The 20943-nt window shown below is 55.5% G+C and overlaps 1 protein-coding gene across 4 annotated transcripts in view; it reads right to left on the bottom strand.

Moving 5' to 3' along the window:
* POC1A (POC1 centriolar protein A) overlaps nucleotides 1–20943 on the bottom strand; it is a 66977-nt gene that overhangs the window by 33126 nt on the left and 12908 nt on the right. For 3 of the 4 annotated variants that reach the window (XM_006179981.3, XM_032458368.1, XM_006179983.3), the window contains exons 7-9: nucleotides 18448–18581; nucleotides 9339–9407; nucleotides 6877–6975 (exon numbers count right to left, since the gene is read on the bottom strand). In XM_006179981.3, the coding sequence (XP_006180043.2) occupies nucleotides 6877–6975; nucleotides 9339–9407; nucleotides 18448–18581 (302 nt within the window). The remainder of the gene's footprint in view (nucleotides 1–6876; nucleotides 6976–9338; nucleotides 9408–18447; nucleotides 18582–20943) is intronic. The other variant, XM_032458370.1, reaches the window with a different exon arrangement.

The raw sequence follows: 20943 nt of genomic DNA, 5'->3' as shown, positions 1-20943 counted from the left end.
TGGTAGCAGCCCTGACCCATCTCCCAGTAAATCAGTTGTAGCCTCTGGAGGGAAAAGGAGAAGGGATCCTGCCTGCTTCCCAGGACTGAACACAACAGGTCGGAAGGAAGGGCCCAGCCCCAACCGTGACCCCTAGCAGAGGCATCAGAATCTCTGGTGCTCTTAGACTATTCACAGCCAAGTCACCCACCAGCTACTGCCCAAGGATGCTGTTTCAAGCAGGAAACTTTCTTTAAGAATTGTAATTTGGTAACAAATATTGAATCTTTTAAATTTCTAGTCTCTTCTGTTTTCCCATGGAAACCAAGAAACCCAGAGCACAGGTGGGAAAATGCAATCCACTGTGAAGTGAGGCAACTTGTCTGACGGCCTCTGTCACCCAGAGGTAGCAAAGGCCGCTGCAGCTGCCCTGCTCCCCTCGACCCCCCGCAGGATGGTCTTCTGCAGAGTGAGCCTGTAAAATGGAAAATGCCCAAAGGAGTAATGTAGGCCGACAGAGAGAAATCAGGGTACAGAGAATCCAGATGACTTGCCTGAGGTTACAGGAGAGATGTGCCACATCCAGCCAGGCCCCAGCTCAGCTTGGAACAGGATACTGGAGCAATGCAGCTCTTACTGCCAGCCAAGCTCTTAAAGTGGCTCCCAGAGCCAGAAGTTTCCAGCATCATCCACCTCCCTAGCAGGGCTGCCCAGGAATCCTTTCCAGGACAGCCATCCTTGTAAGATTGCTGTCCCCATCCCAGGAAGTGCCAGGCCGTGGCCAGCCAGGTCTCTTATTGTTCACCTGTACTGTGCCCAGCCCCAGGCCATGCAGGGGATCTGGAGATGCCTCACAGAAGAGGAACCTTGGGGTCTTGGTGGCAGGAATAACAGGGACATGCAGTGGGGAGTCAAATTTTACCGATGGTAATGGGTATGCAGACACCAGAGGCTGTGAGGCAGTGCTGCCAGGGCTCCACACAAGTGCACACCCACAAAAGTGACGGACAGCTGTATTTCTGAGTCACCAGACTCTAGGGCTTGGGTATCTGTCTCAGGGGCTGAGGATGCTAGGATCATTTTTCCCACTGAGAAATGGGGAGAATCCCTCTTGTTCTTTTCCAGTCAAGGATCTCTTAGTTTTGCTAACAAAAAGGCTGAGACTGAGGGGCATGGCTTTGATCGGGGCCTGGGCCACTCACCAGTAGGTGACCTTCAGGCTCAGGTTTCTCCTCTGCACAGCGAACAGGGCAGGAATGAATCATCCCAAGGGAACTACACAGAAATGTGCTGCCAAGTAAGTCCCAGGAAACATGATCCCACTGTTCCTAAGTCAGCCCCCAAAGCCCAGGCCCTGCCAGGCCCAATCATGGTCAAACCAGGCAGGAAGGTGCTGGGAGAGGGTCTGCTTTCCTGTGCTTCTCATCAGGGTGTTTCTCACCAGGGGCTCTCATTCACGTGGATGAAGGAGACTGTGGATGGCCAGCTATTCAGCCAGGTGTCACGATGCGAGAGCCCCCAGCACATTAAGAGGCACATCTCAACCCCAACAGATGCCCTGAGCCCAGGGCAAGGACAGCCAATGTGTTAGGAGTCAGGGCCCCAGGAAACCAACACTTTCCCAAGATGCCTAAGTGCCTGGCATCTGATTCACCTGCTGCCAAGAGCCCCCTTTAACAGCCTTAGAAAATTCAGAGACAGAATTGGCGTCAAATGGAGAAAGGAGAGGCTCCTTTCTAAGACACGTAAATTTGGGTTCACTCCTGCTCTAAATACCCACAATGCCCCATCTGCCAAGCATCTCCAATCCACACTCTTATCACTACAGAAAGCAAATGCCAGCCAGAAGTATGTGTTCTCAGTAACAGACCCAAGTCATCCAAGTTCCCAAGGCAGAAAGGAAATCTGTTAGGCAGGTGGAAAAGGACCCCTTCTCCCACCTTGACCCTGACTCCACAAGCCAGGTGTCTGTGTGAGAACCCAGATCTTGAGCAACCACCACCCAGAACCCCCCAGATCCTCAGCACAGGACAAGATCTAGTACCAAGACTCTGTGGGCCAGGAATCAGGGCCAAAGAACCCCTAAGACAAGCCTACCCTGTGCAGAGCCCCAAAACAGAACCATGGGAGCTACCATGGGGGCCCAGGGGGGTCTGGGGCTCCCCATTCAGAACCAGAGGAACTCGAAAGAAGAAACGAGTCATCCTGAGAGAAAGTCGAGGCCTTGGACTAGACATCTTCGGCTAGCCTGGCTGCCTCTTCCTGTGGACAGTTCTAGCACTGAGGCTCCGGGGGTCCTGGGCACCATGCCCTGAGGAATCATGGGGGTGAAGGAGGAAAAGAGGCTAGTTTCTACCCACCTTGTGGATTTGCTTTTGTGTCTGGGAGCAGAGAGGGCTTGGACCTCTCATCAGGAAACACAGCTGACACCTGCAAAAGTCTAGAACCCACCCTGGACCTCACAGGGACAGCCAGCTGAGCTGACCCAGTAGCAGGGTCCCCACCATTGCCTGCTGTCTGTCCCATACTCCAACAGGTTTGGGACCCACAAAGCCCCTGATGGGGCAGAGGGCTCATCCAGCTCTGTCAGACAGAGGAAGAAAGAGGAACAATTTGAAGATAGCTAAAGCTTGGTGAGCACTTGCCATGTGCCTCGCACGGTTCCAAGTGCCTCTTGGCATGTACCATCTTGTGAAATCTTGCGGAGGGACCAGGCATCTCCCCATTTGAGGTGAGTAGAGAAAAGCCCTCAGTCCTAGCCCTCAAGGTTGCCTGGACTCAGGAAGTGGTTTTTCAGTTTTACTGAAAATACCTAGAATTCGGCCGTCCTCCCCTTCTGCCCCACCCAGAACAATTTTCCTTCCCAATTGCATAAGGGCTCTCAGATGGTTGAACGGAGGGCAAGAATAAGACTAAATCAGAATTAACGCACCTTTGCTATTAAAGGTGTTTTTAAAATATTCTGTGTTTGAGGCAAAAATCAGTCCTACAAGGGCTGGGACCTGGGAGGCAGGTGCTAAATCCAAGGTCAGCCAAGACACAGTGGTCCTTGTGCCTCAGGGACAGACCCCAAAGCACAGACAGCAGGAGGGAGTGAGAACTGTGAGGATGAGTGCAGAGAGGGCAAGGTGACCAGGGCCGCAGCAGGGAACAGAGCTAAATGCTCCACCCTTGAAAACGCCAGGACAAGCCCCTGCCACAGACAGCTCAGGGACCCCCAACAAGCCCCTCTGGGAGGCACTGCTCTGTCCGAAACCTTCCAGCCTTTCTCCGTGCTGCATGTCAGGGGCAGAATGTGGAGTTTCCTTCCCACCCTCAGCCTGGTGTCTGGGCTGGAGTCCTTCCTCTGCAGCCTCCCAGGCAGAGAAAGCTCCCCAGCCATGGCCCTGAAATCCCTCCTCATCACAAGTGAGCCAAGAATAGAGGGAAAATGGAACCCATTATTCTCATTCTGAAGGGCTGGGAAATGGCTTTTGCTTTTCAACATGAAATGTGTCTAAAAATAAGCTGTGAATTTCAACCAGAGGTTGAAAATAGCTCCCGCAGTGAACAGAGCTCTGTTCAGAGTGGGCTCAAGGATGGCCTTCATTCCAAGAGTGAGAGTTGAATGCCACAGTCAAAGCAGGGGGCTGTCACAGCTTCACAGGGCTGCCCTGGCCATGGTCTGCTCCTCTGGCTTTAAACTGCCAAACTCTAACGGGCACATGGTCCAGAATTCAAGATACAGCACCTGGCCCGATGGGCTTCCTAAAATCCCCAAATGCCCGGGTGTGACTCATGCGGCTTCAGGGCCTGAGGCCCAGTGTGTTGACAAAGCTGGATGCGGCACGGCGGCGGTGCTCGTGAGCTCTCTGAGAAGCCAAGTCACCAAACCACTCCCCAGGTACTATCTCAGAGCCAGGGAAGCCCGCTGGCAGGAAGGACCAGAACACACTTCGAGTGTGAGTTATGGAAACCAAGTTGCTAAAGGTCTTTTTTTTGTTGTTTACCATCACCTCTGGAAGATTCTAAAGTGTGATAAGCCAAATGACATTTCTACAAAATGAGTTTGTGTTAGAAACCCAGGCTGAGAGACCTGGGCCACACCTGCTGAGGGGAGCCCAGCTCCGGCCCAGTGGAGCAGGAGCACAGGCACCGGCGTCCTCGGTGCCCTCCCACCCTGACAGCAGCCACGCTCACAGTCCCACCCTCCTGTCGCTGCAGCAACCCCTCCTCTAGGCTCACTCTGACGCAGGAGTTACTACGGTGATTCTCAACCGGAAGCACCTCTAGCCCCCAGGAGGCATATGCCTGAAGACATTTTTGACTATCACTAGGGCTGGGGAGATGCTACCAGCAGCTAGTGGGGCACTCCTAAACATCCTACAATGTGCAGGAGAGCCCCCCAGCGAAGACTTGTCTGGCCCAAAGGATAGACAGTGCCAAGGTTGAGAACCCCTGGGTTGCTGAAAGGATGGTGTGTGGACAGAGCTGGAGGGGCGGAGGCTCCCTGAACTCACCAGCTCCTGGCACATGGCTGCAGAGCACCTGGGCTCCCTGAGGAGCTGAGACCCCTGGACAGTCACAGAATCGATCACCAGGCACCGATCTCAGCACCAAGGAAGCCCTTGGGCAGGAAGGGTGAGACCACACTTGCCAGCTTGCCTCCCCACCTCAGGGGAAACCACTAGCCTAGCCACTTAGCAGCGCTATACCAACTGGTTCGCCCCAGCTTGGGAAGATGAAAAAGTTCTGTGTACAGTGGTGGTGATAGTTGCCCAGACAGTGTGAATGTACTTAAAGCTAATCAACTGCACACTTAAAAATAAGTAAAATAAATTTTATGTTATGTATATAAAGCAAAACAAACAAAACAAACCCCTAGATCTCCTCTTGGCCTGGCAGTCCTGAGATCAGAGCAGCCCCTGAAAGTGTACACCGGTGGCACACGTGTGTCTGGAGGAGAACTTTTGTGGCAACTCAGAGTCTCAAAGGGGCTTGTAACAAATGAGGAAAAAGCCCTAAACAAGGAACAATTTTAGGATTAGTAAGTCAAGTCACTTCGTGAGTTGGCAGAGCTCACCTGTGTCACATGTGGGGTCCTCGGATCCTGCCTCTGGGGATATTCAGGTCCCGTGGTGGAAATGAAAGCTTGGGAAGAGTGGGTGCTTTACCTGGGACCACACAGCCAGGGTTCAGACACCAGAGCCCATACGTGTTCCCTGATTTGAGCCCCATGTGGTGACGCCCACTGGGCGGACCTGTGACAACAGCTCCGTCACGGGCCTGTCTTCCTAAGCCCTGCTGATGGTTCGCCCACCCAGGCCCTACCCTGCCTGTCCTGCTGGCTTTCCCCACCCCACACCCTTCATCCTAGATGATCAGGCCCCACAGCCATGGGAAGTGATGATGCCCCACAGCCCAGCTCTGAGCCAGGACTGCAGAGACAAGAGGCAACTTGTTACTTTCCCAACAGCTACAAGAAAAGGAGCACAGGGTTCTCTCCTTGCTGATGATTACTAGCCATTCCCAAGAGACAAGTGGCAGGGCCCTCCCCTGGGAAGGGGAAGCGCTTCCAGGCAGCCCTCGACCATGTGCAATATCCAGCTCAGTCAGTCCTACTCAGAGGGACCAGCACGGTGGGTCCCCAGGTCCGGGCACCGGGGCGAGTGACTAAGCCCCAGGTGTCTCATCTGTGAATGAGAACAGTAACCTTACCCACTCTCCCTGACAAGGTAAGGAATGCACGGGGCGGTACACAAAAAGGCCTCAGCTGGGCCTGGCTCACTATAAACATCCAAAAGAAGGGGAGCCGGTAGGGGGAGCTGGCCGAAGACCCCAGAGGACCCCAATTCCACAGCCTGGAAAATTATTTTCTAGGTGGATATAAAATGGCAGCAAGCAGACCACCAGGAAACCCAGCCACCCCCAGCAAACCTGGAAGCTGAGAACTGGCCACTCCTTAGCAAACGTGGAGGGAGAACAAAAACTCTGGGCCAAGGGTGATCCTTGGAAGGAAAGCTTTAAATCCCAACCTAGCCTATTCCTAGAGACATGCAGGCCGGGCATGTGCGGGGTGGGGCCCTCTGCTGGAGCCAAAGAAAGCCCCAGGATGGACTCGGAGGCTTCCTGGTTCTATTCTGGGCCAACCTTGACTCGTTGGGGGCCTTGGGCAAGCCACTTCCTGTTGTTCAGGCCAGTTTCCGCGGTGGGAGAGGCCACGCTGCCTCTAAGGTCCAGGAGGGAGAGATTTAAACAGCCTGCGGCCACTGGCACTTACAACCCTCAGGGCTCCGCCTCCTTGGCTTTACTGTTTATTTCAGCCAAAGCTGAATGTGACCTTATTCATTGAGACCCTATCAGTTATCTTCCTCTCCCTAAATATTTGTCCAACAAATATTGTTAACTATTTTAATTCAGGAACACTGATGCCCTTTTACCAACAAAGGAACTAAAAATGGTCTGTGGCTGAGAAACTTCCTTTCCATGGTTTAAAAAAAAAAGGAAGTGAGAACAGCAGGGCTGGGGCCCTTCCTATTCCTCCCAGCTGTGGCTTCAGGCCCCATACCCTCTAGGAACCTGACGTTGGGTCCTGTGGCTCCAGGCTCAGCATGGGACAGGTCCCTCCTTTCCTCGGGCCTCAACCAGCAGCCTGTGCCATGGAAACACCCCCTACCAGACGGTATGGGGCCTAGGCACCCAGCTGTCTACTCTTAACAGCCTCTTCATGTCTTGTCTGTTCATTCCAGGTTTGAAACCAAGCCCCATGAGCACCTAAGTAATTTTTGGTAAGTGACCAGGGTCTCTTCTGCATGACTGGCCTAAGCCTGCAGCCCCACCATCCCCGAGCCCAGTGCTGTTCACCATGACCCAGCCCACCAGTCACAGGGCTTGGGATGTGCCTGTCAAGCCACTTACCAGAGTCCCAGAGGAGCTGGCCAGCGTGGCTGGGGGCCTCTGCACTTTCATGACTTCTCCATAGTCGACAATGTCAAAGTTACTCTTCCAAACCATCACCTGCCGAGACCAACAAGCACACATCAGGGGGAAGAAAAAACCCTTGCCAGTCCTTCTCCAGGGAGAAAATGGGCCCAAAGGCCATCCCCAAAGTTCTGGACCAGTGGTGGGATTACGGTCCCCACTTGACACCCCCACTCATCTCTGGGACCTGCCCCACCTCCCTGGAGAGCAGGCTTTTTAGACAGGTCCCCAGGGGACCAGGGTGCCCTGGCAGGATGGGGAGACACTATCACTATCGGGCCTTTGAACTGGCTGCTTCCTGTGCCTGGGGCGTCCCAGGCCCAAGTTCCATGTAGCTGGCTCCTCGGGCTGAAGTGTCTGCTCTAACACCTCAGAGAAGCCTTCCCTGGCCCTCCTGCTAGTTTTTATCATAGCCCTCCATTTACTTCCTTCATAGCATCAGAGTCGGTAGTTATTTCATCTCTGTCCCTTTTCTTTGTTTATCATCTGTCTCTCCACTAAAACAGATGTTCCTTAGAGGGGTGGCCTGGTCAGCTTCACTGTGAGAAGTGGTTCAGACACAGACTCCAGGCCAGACAGACCACTAGGGTTAAGATCCTGGCTCTTACCATGTGGCACTAGGGAAGGACCTCAACCTCTCCGTTCCTCAGTTTCCTCATCTGTGAAAAGGGGATGATTGTAGTTTCTGCCTCACAGGGCTGTAGGCACAGACACTGGCCCCCAGGGAGGAGTCAGTATCACACCCATTACTCCACATCCCAGGACCTTCATGCCCTGAGGCTCCTCCAACAAAAGCTGAACAAGAGCGCTCCCTGCTGGAGGGTGTCGGCCACATGCAGCTGCACTCATCTAAGGACACTCCCAGGATGGCAGGAATTGTGAAACATGGCCAGTTATGAACTGAAGCCACAGAAACACCCCCGTATCCACAGATTAAAACTCAACGTGCCCAGGATGCTTTCCCCATCAAGATGCAGCTACGAGCCTGGTTCTTAGGGAAGCTCCTCATCACTCGTAGAGCAGCACCACTGTTTACTGCTACCCTGATGGGCATCTAGGGTCTCTCATGTGTCCCCTTCCCAAACAGAACGTTGGCAGACACACCCCTGCTTATGGGGTCCTGTGATGGCAGCGGCTGCCTGAGGACAGGCCAGGGTAGGGGAAGTCCTACCTCCTACCAGGTTACCTCTTGTGCTATGCAAATTTCGTTTACCGTGACTTTATTTGTGAATTTACTGTACCAGTTTCCCTAGTCTTTCTAAGCAATGAGATGGGCCTCCACTCCCAGGGAAGCCTCAGGAGTCCCCTTTGCTTCCTCTACCCTGTCTGGTTAGCACAGGAACTGGTGCTGGCGTGGGAAGATGCCTGCCAGCTCTTATCCAGGCTGTGCTGAAAAAGCCTCCAACCTCCCTCTGCTTTACTGGCAGAGGTGCAACCAAAACCAGTCCATTTGGCTGGGGCTGGGGCTCACTGGGAGGCCAGTGGGACTATCCTGGGAAGCCCGGCAGCAATGGGATGAACATTCTGAGCAACCCACCAGGCCAACATTGGCTCAAAACGGCCACCGCTTCCTCCCCCTGAGGGAAGTGCAGTTCTCTGAACAAGCAGCACCACACATAAACTGGAGAAAGACCTCTGACGAGTGGAATCTTCAATGCTCCTGAAGCCTCCCAGGTGCCAGAATCTGGGCCAGATCCCAGGGCCAGGGTGCCTTGCAGGAGGCAGGTCATAAGGGCTGAGCAGTCTGGGCAGGAGGCACCAGGGCTGGCAGGTGGAAAGCCTCGGGGCAAAGGGTGACAAGGCGGGGCAGGACCTCCTCACACACATCCTCTCCCTGAAGCTGTGGACACAGCACATGAGCAGCCAGGAAGCAAAGGTCGTCAGACGATGGAGTAGAGGCCCGGGGGCAACCTCCACCCCGCCATCTGCTGAGACCTGGTTTCCCCATCCATAGAACAGGGGAAGAAAGGGCCCATCCCATGGGGCTGCTACGAGGAATAAATGAGGTGAGAAGCTCTTGCCACGTTACCCACAGTACCAGGCCCAGGGTAAACATCCAATAATTATCTAATCATTCACTTATAATCAGGAAAAAGAAGTTACTAACGAACTTTGTTTTAACTTTTTCATGGCAGCAACAACCCAGACTCCTTCCAACTCATGCTGGTTTGAGCAGTCAGGGTTTTGAGATGTGGCCACGGGGTCAGCACCTGCAGCACATCTGCTCTGGGGGGCAAGCGCCCGGGGTCTGAGTGCCCCACCCCAAGATCCAGCCTTCCAGGTCGCTGAAAGCCACCAAGGAAGCTGGTGAAACCCAGCCCAGGCGTCCCCAAGACACCTCAGCCCCCGTCTGTCCTGATCGGTATCAGCTGAGGCCTCTGCAACCATTCCTCACTTACTTGTTCATCAGAACCTCCAGAAGCAAAATACTCTCCCGTTCTTGAAAAGGCAACAGTGGTGGCTGGACCCTATCAGAATAAACCAAAAAGAACAAACACCACAGGTCACTCTAGGCACTCAATACATGGGAAGAAAACCAGAAGCTCCTGAGTGAAGGCAGCAGCAGGACAAAGGGCTGAGAGCCTCATTCAGCCCAGGGTCCTCCCCAACCTTTGGCCAAGGAACCTGCAGGTGCCCAAGCACAAGGACTACTGCTGAGACCTCTGTCCCCGAGCACCACTAACAGGACAAAGGCCAGGCCACGAGGTCGAGGGATGGCAGAGAGAAATAAGTGGGACAGTCCCTGCTGACAGTCCCACTGGGGCCAGCACCACTGTCCCCCTGCCCAAGGAGAAGCCGGAGGTCACAGAGATGAAGCGACTTAACCCAGGCCCAGCAATGGGACTAGAACTCGATGCCCCTGACCCAGGTTGTGCTCCCTGCCTCCACCCCCAACACCCTGTGACTGACCAGAGAAGCCCGGAGCCCCACGGAGGAGCCAATGAGCGGAGGCAGGGCGCAGTCGGGGAGCCCAGGAGGCACAAGAGGCCAGAACCAGGGCAGGAACGAAGCTGGCAGGGATTTACTGAAGGTGCCCGGCAGGGGAGCAATGTGACAGCTCTTCTAACAGGCACGTCACTTTCCTCACGTTGGGGCCTTGGGAGGAGACGTGCCACTCTGGCTTCTCAGGTGCTGAGACGGCACGACTGTCCCAAGGGTGGTGCCAGGCCTGCCCCCAGCCGCACTCTGAGGACCAGTGAGCATAGGCAGACTTGGGGCAGGGGGCATGATCTCCCAGGGAGGGGGGAGGGCTCTTCTCCATGCCTGAAATCCATTACAGGAAGATGCACAGAGCAGCACACCACCACAAACCATCTCCTCTTTTTGGCCAGACTTTCAGAGTGGCAGTACCTGGCATTCCCCAAGCAAAACCAGGTAAGAGAGGTTCTCTCCTTGATAACAACAATGTGACCACTGTCACAAAGGCCACCTCAGCTACTCCAGACCAGCCTGGGGAGCAACAGGAGCCCCAGCTGCCCATATAAGGGGACTCCGGCAGTGGGGCTGACAAAGCAGTGGAACCATGAAGAACACTGGCAAGCTCTTCCACTCATGCCAGAAAAGACCAGAAAAGTTGTAGGCTGGAAAGGGACCCAAGGTCTCGGAGCAAGGCCAGCCTCTGCTTGCCCAGAAGAGACAGGCAGGTTAGACTGAGTTGCCCCCTGGGCCCAGGCACTCTAGACAGGAGGAATCATGTCTGCCCGTGCTTCTGGAATCTACCCACAGCTCCTCCTCCCCAAGCTGCCCGTAACGAGGGTGATGAAGGAGAAAGCAGCACAAGGCCGGCTGCTACTAGGTGCTCAGGCTGCTCGGAGCGCTTCATCTGCATTAACCCGCTTAATGCTTGGGGATGGTCTGTACATTTATCCTTCTGAAGGGTGACATGTCCAAGAGGAGAGAACAGGGCCGGAGGGGTCAGAGATGAGGTCCCAGCCATGTCTCTCACTGCCTTCTCATGCAGGTGGGGCCCAAGGGGCTGGGATCACAGCAGCGTGGGAGTCCTGTGCAGCCATCCAACAGGACAAAGCGATCCGTTCTAACTGACAGTGAGTGTGAAATGCCAGGTGCACGGCATCACGCGCGGGGTGCAGGATGGGGGCAGCTCAGGCGTCACTCAGACATCCTTCCAGGTGGACAGTCATCACACATTGACAGGACTTACAGGGGGACACAATTTCAGGTGACTTTTACTTGACTCTTGGAAATCTCTGTAATATCCCCTATTTGAAATTTTTAGTAACGAGTATGTAGAATTGTTACATTAATACAAAAACAAAACAACAAAACTGTTTTCATTTTGAAGAAAAACAAAGAGGGAAGACAGAAAAGGGAAGGAAAACAGTACATGGAGTATCCAAAAAGCCGGGCTCTTTGCCCATCCAGAGCCCGCTGAAGAATGGCAGGTCCCTGAGAAGTCACAACTAAGGAATCAAACAAATATTTATGGGTCTGTCTCCTTTCCTGGTGTCACTCAACTATCACTCAACCATCAAATGCCAAGCTGGGGACAAGATGCTGGAGGCCAAGCAGCAGCAGCACCACTGAGGAATGTGGCCGGCAGCCCACAGTTCGGCAGGGGGATTGAGACCAGAAAGCAGGTGCTGGGAGCCGTCCGGGCAGGAAAGGTTGGTCGTGGGAAACTCTGGGGTGGCTGCAAGCGACAAGGGCGCTGTGAGGAAATCTCCAGGGTAGAGGCTCGTAGTCCTCCCAATGGTGCCTGTTCACCAAGAGGACTGCATGGCTCCTCCACCGGGTACCCTGGTGCTCCTGGAAAGAGCGGCCTTCTACAAAGGCTCCTACCCATCCATCCAGGGCCCTCGAAAGCAGCTCAGGGTGCTCAAAACACAGCCCAGAGAATGGCTGGCCCTGGGCTCCGCTGCGGGCTGAAGGCAGCATGGACTGGAATGCAGACAGATCTCTTCACTGCCGACACCCCAACCCCTCAGTGGGCCCTCAGGGCCCCAGACAACCCAGCCCCACTCCTTTGCCCTCATTAATGCTCCAGCGCCTCTGGACTGCTCACCGCACTTCAAACACCGTGAGCTCCAGAAGGTCTCTCTCTGTGTTCCCTCTGTAGCCTCCTGAACTAAGCTCTTAATTCAGGTATTTTCCATCTTTCTTGGTTTTAATAAATTCATTCAAGGATACAAGTTTGCCTTGGACTACTACCTTACATAGATCCCCAAAGTCTGCAATACGCAACATGTTCACTGTCGCCCCTCTCCCAACGTTTCCTTTCTACCGCGGTTTTCTCTAGCCCAGCAGTTACTGAGTGCATGCTAGTTTCCAAACCCCGGGGGCTGGGGGAGCCTCTTTTATCACCAGCAGGGCTCAGATGTGATGTGTGTTCTCTGAGACTGTTCCGCCTTCACGGCGGCTTACTCCTCTCAGTCAATTAGTCACTCTTGATTCATTTGTTCACCAGCTCAGGGCGGGCATGTTGCCAAGTTGTTTCTTCCCACAGGCAAGGTCCAGGGCCTCTGCAGTGACTCCCAAGCATGACTCAGAGCAGCAGTTCTCAGCTGGGACCTCAGCAGTGGGGATCTGACCTTCCCCTGATCGCCGGGGGTGCCCACCTGCCTGATGTCCTGGTCCCCACGTGGCTCCAGGCTGGGTCCACTGGCAGGGACGCTTCACAGGCTCCACCAGCTCCGTCCTTCTCCCACTCTGGGTCGGGTGGTCAGAGTCTTTCATGAGATGACCATCATGAGCACTGGATGTGGCCCGGCCTCCCACCTCTCTCCTCGCTGCCCCAGCCACACGTGGCCCTTGAGCTCGGCTGGACTCACACACGGTCATTTCACCACACACCACCTCTGCCGTGTGAACTTCTAGATCCAGGGGACCCATACTGGCTGGTTCCTTCACTCTCAAATGGCAGAGCGTCAACGGAGTGGGGAAAATCGGCAAAACAAAGGATCCTGTGGTGTTTAGATCCCACAGCTCTAGGTAACTCTCACTCCGCAGGCCCTGCAGCTTGTCCAGACCTCTCCACTCTCCTCACCAGCTGCCGCCTGACTCCCTGACACCCTGCACGTTGTACCCACAACAACTACAGTGGTAAAGGCCCCGCAAGGTACCCCCACCCCCACCTTGCAAGGGTTTTGACAAGTTTTTCACTGGCTGCCAACATATAGGAATGTCACACCACATGCCCCACGTCAGAGGTAATAGAAGAGTGACCATCAAACAGACATGGAGACCAAGGAGGCCCGGGAGGCCTGTAGCGTGGGTGCCCCAGTCTCTGACCCTCGTGCTCAGGCAGTCACCGCAACCCAGTGCAGCGGGCCGTGTCTTCCACAAACCCCCGCCAGAGAGGCTGTGCACTCACTCACTTGCAGCGGCTGTCGGATGGCGCCTGTGCCCCATGCGGACACCTGCTCCCAACCCTCAACCTTGGGCTGTCGGCAGGGAACAGGGGGCCGGGCCGAGCTCACGGTTACTTAAGTTGGGGTCAATGAGCTGATCTTCCTCTTGATGTCCCTTTACCTCTCCTCATCAAAGTCAGATCTGAGCCTCTCAAGCAGCAAAGCAAGTCTCCAAAATGGAAGGACTACACAACAGCCATAGGGCCGCAAAGAAATGAGGGAAAAGGGGCAATTCTGAGAGCTTCCTTCCAGCTGGGGGTGGCCCACGTCCCCGGGCCACTCTGTCCCACTGCTGCCTCTCCTCCTAAAGGGTCAGCCCCTTTGTTGCCACTTCCCCAATCCCAGCCTAGGCTCCAGGATGGCACAATCTGCCAACAGCATCAGCCAATCTCATTCTCTGAACCTGTGATTTCTCAACAACCAAGCACAGCCCCTTGCATAGACGGTTGCCCTGGATCGGGGCTCTGGGCCCTCAGTGGTGGCTGCTTGCCCCACTGTGGGCCAGCTGTGGTAAGTGGAACCACAGGCCCATCAGTCCCTGTGCCGTTCATCACTCCACAGAGACACGAACACCAACTGCACAGCCACAAACACCAGATTTAACTTCCCACCCACGTCCCGCCTACCATCCTTTCCCAAATAGCTCTGGGGACTTAAACCAAATGAGCACGGCTCAAGATTATGTTTCAGAAAATACAGAAAAATAAATCTGCATTTCTAGCACACTGCCCCCACATTTGCCACAGAGAACTATGGGGGCCTTGCTCAGGGCACAAGGCTTGGAAAGACAGCTATGGGTGCAGGGAAAGCCCTTCCCTCTCCTGGACTTTCCTGCTGCAAAGTGAGGGATGCGGTAGGATGAGGAGGCTCCTGCGCAGCCCTGACACTCCCAAGTCTGTGCTGGACCCAGCAAGAATTAGGGACTCCCCTTCTTCCTGCTGAACTGTCCCAGGCACAGCAGATCCCCACAGCAAGACGTTCCAGAGCCTCAGAGAGGGTGCTGGCCCCCTCAGCCAGCCTGGTATCCTTGGATATCTGGCCTGTCCTCCGGGACTCGGGCCCTGGAAACGATGACCCAATGGGCAGGACTGAGAGGGCAATGCAAACAGACCTATAGACCCCGAGTCAGCAGGCCAAACCCATCTAGGGCAGCTAATGGGGACAAGCGCCTATGGGTCAGGGGAATCACTATGGCCCACCCACCGTGGGACAGATTTTAGAAGTTGTGTGACCGAAAAGCCAGAGCAAGAGGATGTTCTGGGGCAGATGAGGACAACCCTAAACAAAACCAGAAGCCAGATAAGCCGCTGAGAGACTCTGTGGCTGAGTGGGGGGAGGGGAAACAGGCGATCCTCATCCAGGGGTGGTGGGGGCTGAGGGCTATGGCCCTGTGCCCATCCATGGGGGCTAACTCGTCAGAGCCCCCTACCACAGACTCTGTTTTCTAACAGACAGTGACTGCCCACCCATGGGGGCAGGACCAGGACCGTTAACAGGAACATTAAATGGCCTTTTAAAGAGCTCTCACCTAGAACAGCATGGGATCATTTTCCCCAAGCAGCACAGGAAAGGGACGAACATCTGTGAGGACCTACTGTCTGCAGGGGCAACACAGACGCATCCTCTCGCAGTATGACAGGTAAGGGCGTGGTTCTTACAGAGGAGGAAAGGCTCAGCAAAGGCAAGGTCTTGCCCGCTGTCACAGGGTAAGAGGCAGAGCCAGAATGGTTTGACTCCAGTATCCGAGCCCTTTCCTTCCATCTGTCGCCTCCTGAAATTCAGTTTTTTCAGGCTGAACGATGGTTTTTCCAAACCAGAAACAGTGGGTACAAGCTGTTTGTCCTCCAAAATATTGGGGTGGTTCCCTAAAGCTGGGCATCAGGCAAGGCTGTGAACCCTCCCCAGCCGAACACATCCAGCACTTGGCCTCAGTCAGAGCGGCTGGCAAGGTAACTGGAGCAGGCTCCCTACCAGCCCAACCACTGAGAGAGAAGTCGCACTGGTGTCCCGGGGTCGAAGGTGGAGGAAGGAGGATGGTGCGTTATCTCCAGGCTGGCAATGCCTTCCCGCTCTGTACACACCCGATCCGGGATGGGCAGATTCATCTGGAGTCAGAAGCACCTGGTGGCAGCTGTGCTGGATGAGGCCCTTAGCCACCTCCAGGGACAGAATGTGGAAGCTCAAGTCACCAAGGAGCACAGCTGCACGTCTTCCCGGAAGGATGGGGCAGGGAAGGGACTTCATGAGTCGGGGGACTAAGAGAACCAGACACTGCACAGAGCATCCAGGTGGGGCTCCAGCCCACTCCCCAGCACGTGATGCAGCGCCTCTGCCAGGTCCTCTCCCTGGGGCTTGGCAGGGGTGATACATACCCCAAAAAGGTCAACAAATATGTCAAAGACCTTTTTCCTGGAGCGAAGCCACTCTGGCCCAACAGCATGTCACAAACTCTCACAAGTCAGGGACATCCTCAGAACACACTGACTCCCAAGTGACAACAAAGGCCCAACTTCCACAGGTTTCTCCTGTCAGGCTGAGCAGAGCAGCTCCCAGCCACAGATGTCCACCTGCATTGGGTGGCTGGCTCTGTTTTTAACAACTGCCCAAATCAAGGCTGCTCAACTGCACTATATTCTCCCTCAGGAAGGCATCCTCAGCTGTCTTTGAATTGTCCCAAACCCAGGGGCAGAGCCAGGTGCAACAAGGAGCCACAGCAAACCCTGGTGGACCTGGGGCACGGAGGGTGGGGACGGGGGGCTTTGCTGGGCACATAGGCTCTCCTCAGGCAGCTGCACCACGTGCCTGCACCCCAGCATCAGCTCCAAGACCAGACTCTTCAATCACAATGCTGCTTCCATATCATTAGAAAGTGCCCTGGAGGCAGAGGCGGCAAAGGAATCGGGCCTGATCTGCCCTGAAGGCTTGCTGGAGAATCCAGCACCCAGCTGCCACCAAGTGCATGGAGGTTCTTACCACAGGTCTCCGGGAAGAGGGGGAGGAGGAAGGGAGGGTTCAGCTTTTTAGGAAGAGGAGAGAGGTTAAAGCCAGCTCAGGAATGGAACAGAGTCAGGGCCATCCTGGACGGCTCCTTCCTCCCCAGATTGGTCTGCAGAACCATGAGCAAGCCAGGCCCCGGGGCTCCCATCCCCCGGCACCACACAGTGGGGCTGGGTCGTGGGCCCCCTGGAGGAAGAGCCCCTAAGACCCGTGGCACACCAATCCTGAAGTTCCTGTATTTGACAGGGACTTTGGAGGGTTGGAACAGAAACAAATTTGAGCCTCACACTCAGACTCCCACTTTCACGGGAGCAGCAGCCTGGGGAGAAGCCCATCTTCCATCGCCCAACCCTCCAAGTACCGCACAGACTCAACCTGCCTCCCAGCCCATCTCACGTGAGCTCCATTCGGCTGACATTCTCAGGGAGTCCCCCACTTCCCAGGCCACGAGCCTCAGTGGGTGGGACCATGACATCCATTTCCTACCCCTGGTGCTCAGCCCAGTGAGCTGGCGAATGGATGATGGATGGACAAGAAGATGGCAAGACGAACAGAGTGAGCTCACTTTCCTTCTACTCACGTCCTCTGGGCACTGCGAGCTTGGTGCCCAGAGGAAGAAATGACTCCTGGAGCCACCTCCATTCTCCACACCCCAACCCTGTCCCTCAGCCTAGTTCCCACTCTTCCAGGTTCATCAGCAGACAAGTCACCACGCCGTTTCTCTTGGCCCCGGTCTCACTTCTTGGGGAGAACAACATCCACAGGTTTACTGTATGTGCTGCTGCTGGGCCCCGTCACAGGAAGGGCCTTTCAGATGCCACATTCAAGGGTGTAAGACTTCTCCGGCTAAGAGGTGAGTCAGCGGTTTAAGAATGCTCACAAGAAAAGAGAAGGCTCTGAGTGATCACTATGCATGCACCTGCTGGCGTGGTGTTTCTATGCATGGCTTTTCCTTTTTGTGGGAGCAGGAGAGGTAGCAGCATTTATGTGGTTTTCAAAGGCCCTCCTGGTTAGATCCCAAACTGGGTATGTGTGAATCTACACGGTTGACTTGCCAAACAGCTAACAGAGGTGGGGCCTCCACCAGCTGATAGGAGCAGCAGTCACCCCAGCCCAGTGGCCCCACAGAATACCGAGATGTGCCGGCCTCCGGGGGGACAGGCCCGCTGGTCCTGCACCCGAGATGCGTCTCTGACAGAGAGGACAAGGACTCACCATGGGCTGAGGACAAGCGGCCTCCATATCCTAAAGAAGCATAATGAAAGGCCTGCGCCCCAACTCCAAGCCATGACCAAGGCCCCCTGTGCCCCAACTCAGAGGGCAGTGAGGTCCAGAGAGCCCTAGGATGGACACCTCATACCTGGCTGCCAGCCTAAGAGACAGGCGCACCCCAGGGCCTCCTTCAGCCCTCGAGAGCCTGTCCCCACTCTCTACCCCGCCTGCCTCCTGCTCACAGGTGGCAAAGCAGACCAACTGCAAAGCTCTGGTCTCTGTATCCCTGGCCCCACCAGGTGTGGCAACTACATCCCAGAAGACAGCTCTGCCTCAACTTCCTGGTGGTGGACATGAGAGGTCCACACCCAGGCCAGATGCTAAAGGGAGCCGCAGCCCACTGCCTGCCCACAGAGCCAGGGCACCAGATGGTGAAAGCAGCTCAGGAAGAAGGCCTCTCTCCCTTGATTCAACTCTAGGAATTTCCAAACGAACGTGCAGGAAGATTTCCCTCCTTCACACTGGCCTCTGCAAGACATCTGTTGTTTCTGCCTCCAAAGGGCCCTAGGAGGCCCATGCAATTCAGACCAGGGGTTCCAGGGCACTACTCAACCGCTGGATCAAGGGATGCCCAAGGTCACTGGGGACAGATTCCATTCAGCCCCTGGGAAAAGTGTGCCAACTATGTCCAAATGTCTCCTGTCCCACTCCCCACCCAACTGAACTTCCGCACTCCCTTCTCAGCTGCAGCACCAGGACCAGCATTTCTACCAGGGCAGGTCGTGAGTGGGAAACCTGTTCCTGCCTCTCACCCCTCTGCCCAGGCTTCGAGGGGACCACAGAAGCCACCCCATTGGGCTCCAAGGGAAGGGCCACCTTCAGGCAGCCTCTGCCCCATTCCATGCCACTCAGGCCAGGCCGATGCCCTCACCTGATGCCCATGGAGCGTGTAGAGCAGCCGGCCCTCCATGAGGTCCAGGATCTTCAGGGTTGAGTCACTGGAGGCCGTGACCAGGTAGTTTCCCGACGGGTGGAAGGAGAGGGCATTCACCGCTGCGCTGTGCACTGCAGGGAGGACGTGAGTCAGGCCTGGCTGGGGGTGCCCAGGGAAGCCTGAAGATGGGCCATCGGGGCCAACCGAGGCTGGTCTAGTGGCCATCCCTCAGAGGAGCTGTGAGGAGGCCCACAAGGATTTCCCAGGGGAGCAGCACAAGCAAAGGATGGGGGAGGCTCATCAGAGCTGAGGGCAGGCAGCAGGAGCACATGAAGCCAGGCCGGAGGCATCAAGAGATTCCTCTGCTTCTCCCCCTCACCAAGCAGTCAAGCTAGAGCAGAACAGAGTGCTCAAATATAATGCTCAGTCTGTCTAACATGCTACTGCTTTAGTGAAACCAAACAGAAAAGAAAAGCCTTTACCCAAATCAACAGCTCAGCCCCATCATGACTCTCTCCCCCACTGCTCCAGCCCAAGTCCCACCATCCATGCCGGTAGCCCTCGCTCTCCAAAATCTGGCCACCCCAGCCCCGTCGGCTCCCTAATTGTGGTACCTGTCCACCCCTTAATCCCCATGGCCCATGGGCCCGGGAGACTCTTGCCCACCTCTTCCCCTGACCCTGAAGCTCACTGCTCAGTTACCTCCTCTAGGAAGACCCCCCTGACCTCCCCATCAGGGCCACCACCTGGATTTGTCCTCCTGAAGCACCAGGAGTCTCTACACAGCAGAGGTTTTACATTTATGTGCAGCTCTTTGGTTCACAGCTGGGTCCCCCATGAGACCATGTGCCCCATAAGGGGCTGATGTTGGGTCCACGGCTCCTGGCCTAGGGCCTGACACAGAGCAGGACTCAAAAGCGGTTGGTGAAGGGGTGAACTAGACTCAAGCAGGGCACATGGGGACAGATGGCAATGCGTGGACCAGCTACATCACAGCTTCTTAGGGAAGCTGCTGAGGAAGACCATGGTGCCTTTGTATCCGTTACCACAGGCCTGGTGAGGGAAACAAACAGGGCTAAGATAACAAGGACCCCGCCAAGTCAAAACTGCCACAAACATAGGGGCAGATTCTCCAAACCAACCCCTCGCCTGGAACTGTGAGAACACAGGAACCACTTCTGGACCAGTCAACCCACCCACCACTAAATGGAGGTGCACGGAGCCCCTCAGACACCAGTCCAGCTGATGTGCCGACTCCCCTGGGGAATGTGGATCCATGTTCCCAAGAACACTCAGGGGAGACAGTCAGGGCTTTATATAACACAGTTTTTAGGTCTGAACATTCTCTAAGCACTAGGAACTCCAAGAGATGGCCTGGAGTGGGGCTGACGGGGTCTCCACAGCCAGCTCCTGGAGGCCGAGTATGGAGCCCCCACAGCCCGACGCCCTCCCCACACTCAAGGCCACAGAGGAGGGGAGCAGCACCCCCAGCGTTTATCACAAATGGGGGCATGAAGAGAAGGGGGGAAAAAGCCACAGCCGATCGAAGCAGGAACTGAACAGGCACCAGCCACAGGCAGTAGCAGAAAGAACATCAGTAGCACACAGAGCCGTATGTGACCGCCCACTTGCGGAGGGACGCAGCTATGTGTGCAGACCCAGAGCAGGTGTGGACAGAAGCTCCAGACAGAGCGCAGGGGCCCTCTCTGCGCTGGGGAGGACAGGAACAGGGGGACTTCTCATCTCTACTCTGCAGACTTACATGATATAGTTTTTAACCATCAGAATATAGGTGCTATGATTACACAACTGAGCAAATCATAAAAAGTGAACCCTTCCCTCCCTCTAAAAGAGTGTGTCACATCTGGGGAGGCAGGAGACCCAGGGCCTGCAGGCACTTGATGTTGTGTGTGCTTGTGCCCGCCACATCATTGTTCAAACCAGCACTGAAGGGGGTGGGAGAGGGGCCCAAACACTGTGAGATCCCCCAGGGGGTCCTGCCCACCCTTGACCCCTAAGCCCCTCAGCAGGACCGCTTTGAGAGACAGCCGCCCTGCATTGACCTCACCACGCCCCCATCTTCCCTCAGGTCTCCTGAAATGCCGCTCCTGGCACATGTGCCTCCCCTAGCCTGGAGCCCGTGGCAGCCTGTGCCAGCATGAACACCACCCCTGCTCCACCTGAGACGAAGCTGGCGGGGAGAGCCAGCAGCAGGGTGGATCGGGGGAGGCGAGCTCAGGGAGCCCAGGGATTCCTCGGCATCCGTAGGGCGGCAGGGGCAGGGTGTGGCTACCACGCGAGGGCCCCCTACCTTGGTCGAGCCCACCCAAGGGAGGGAGTCCGCCCCGGAGGAAGTGTGCCCAAAAAGCTCTGCTGCACTATAAACAGCAGGAATAGCAAAGGCCTCCTGGCTGGAGTAGAAACATCTGGAACCATTTACTCCAGAAGAGGGCCCAGCCTGGCATGGCAGGCTCTGAGGTATGTGCCGGACAC

This window comes from Camelus ferus, chromosome 17 (assembly GCF_009834535.1).
Source record: "Camelus ferus isolate YT-003-E chromosome 17, BCGSAC_Cfer_1.0, whole genome shotgun sequence".
Lineage (NCBI taxonomy): Eukaryota > Metazoa > Chordata > Mammalia > Artiodactyla > Camelidae > Camelus > Camelus ferus.
The sequence above is the reverse complement of the archived record's forward strand: the minus strand, read 5'-3'. Positions and strand labels throughout refer to the sequence as shown.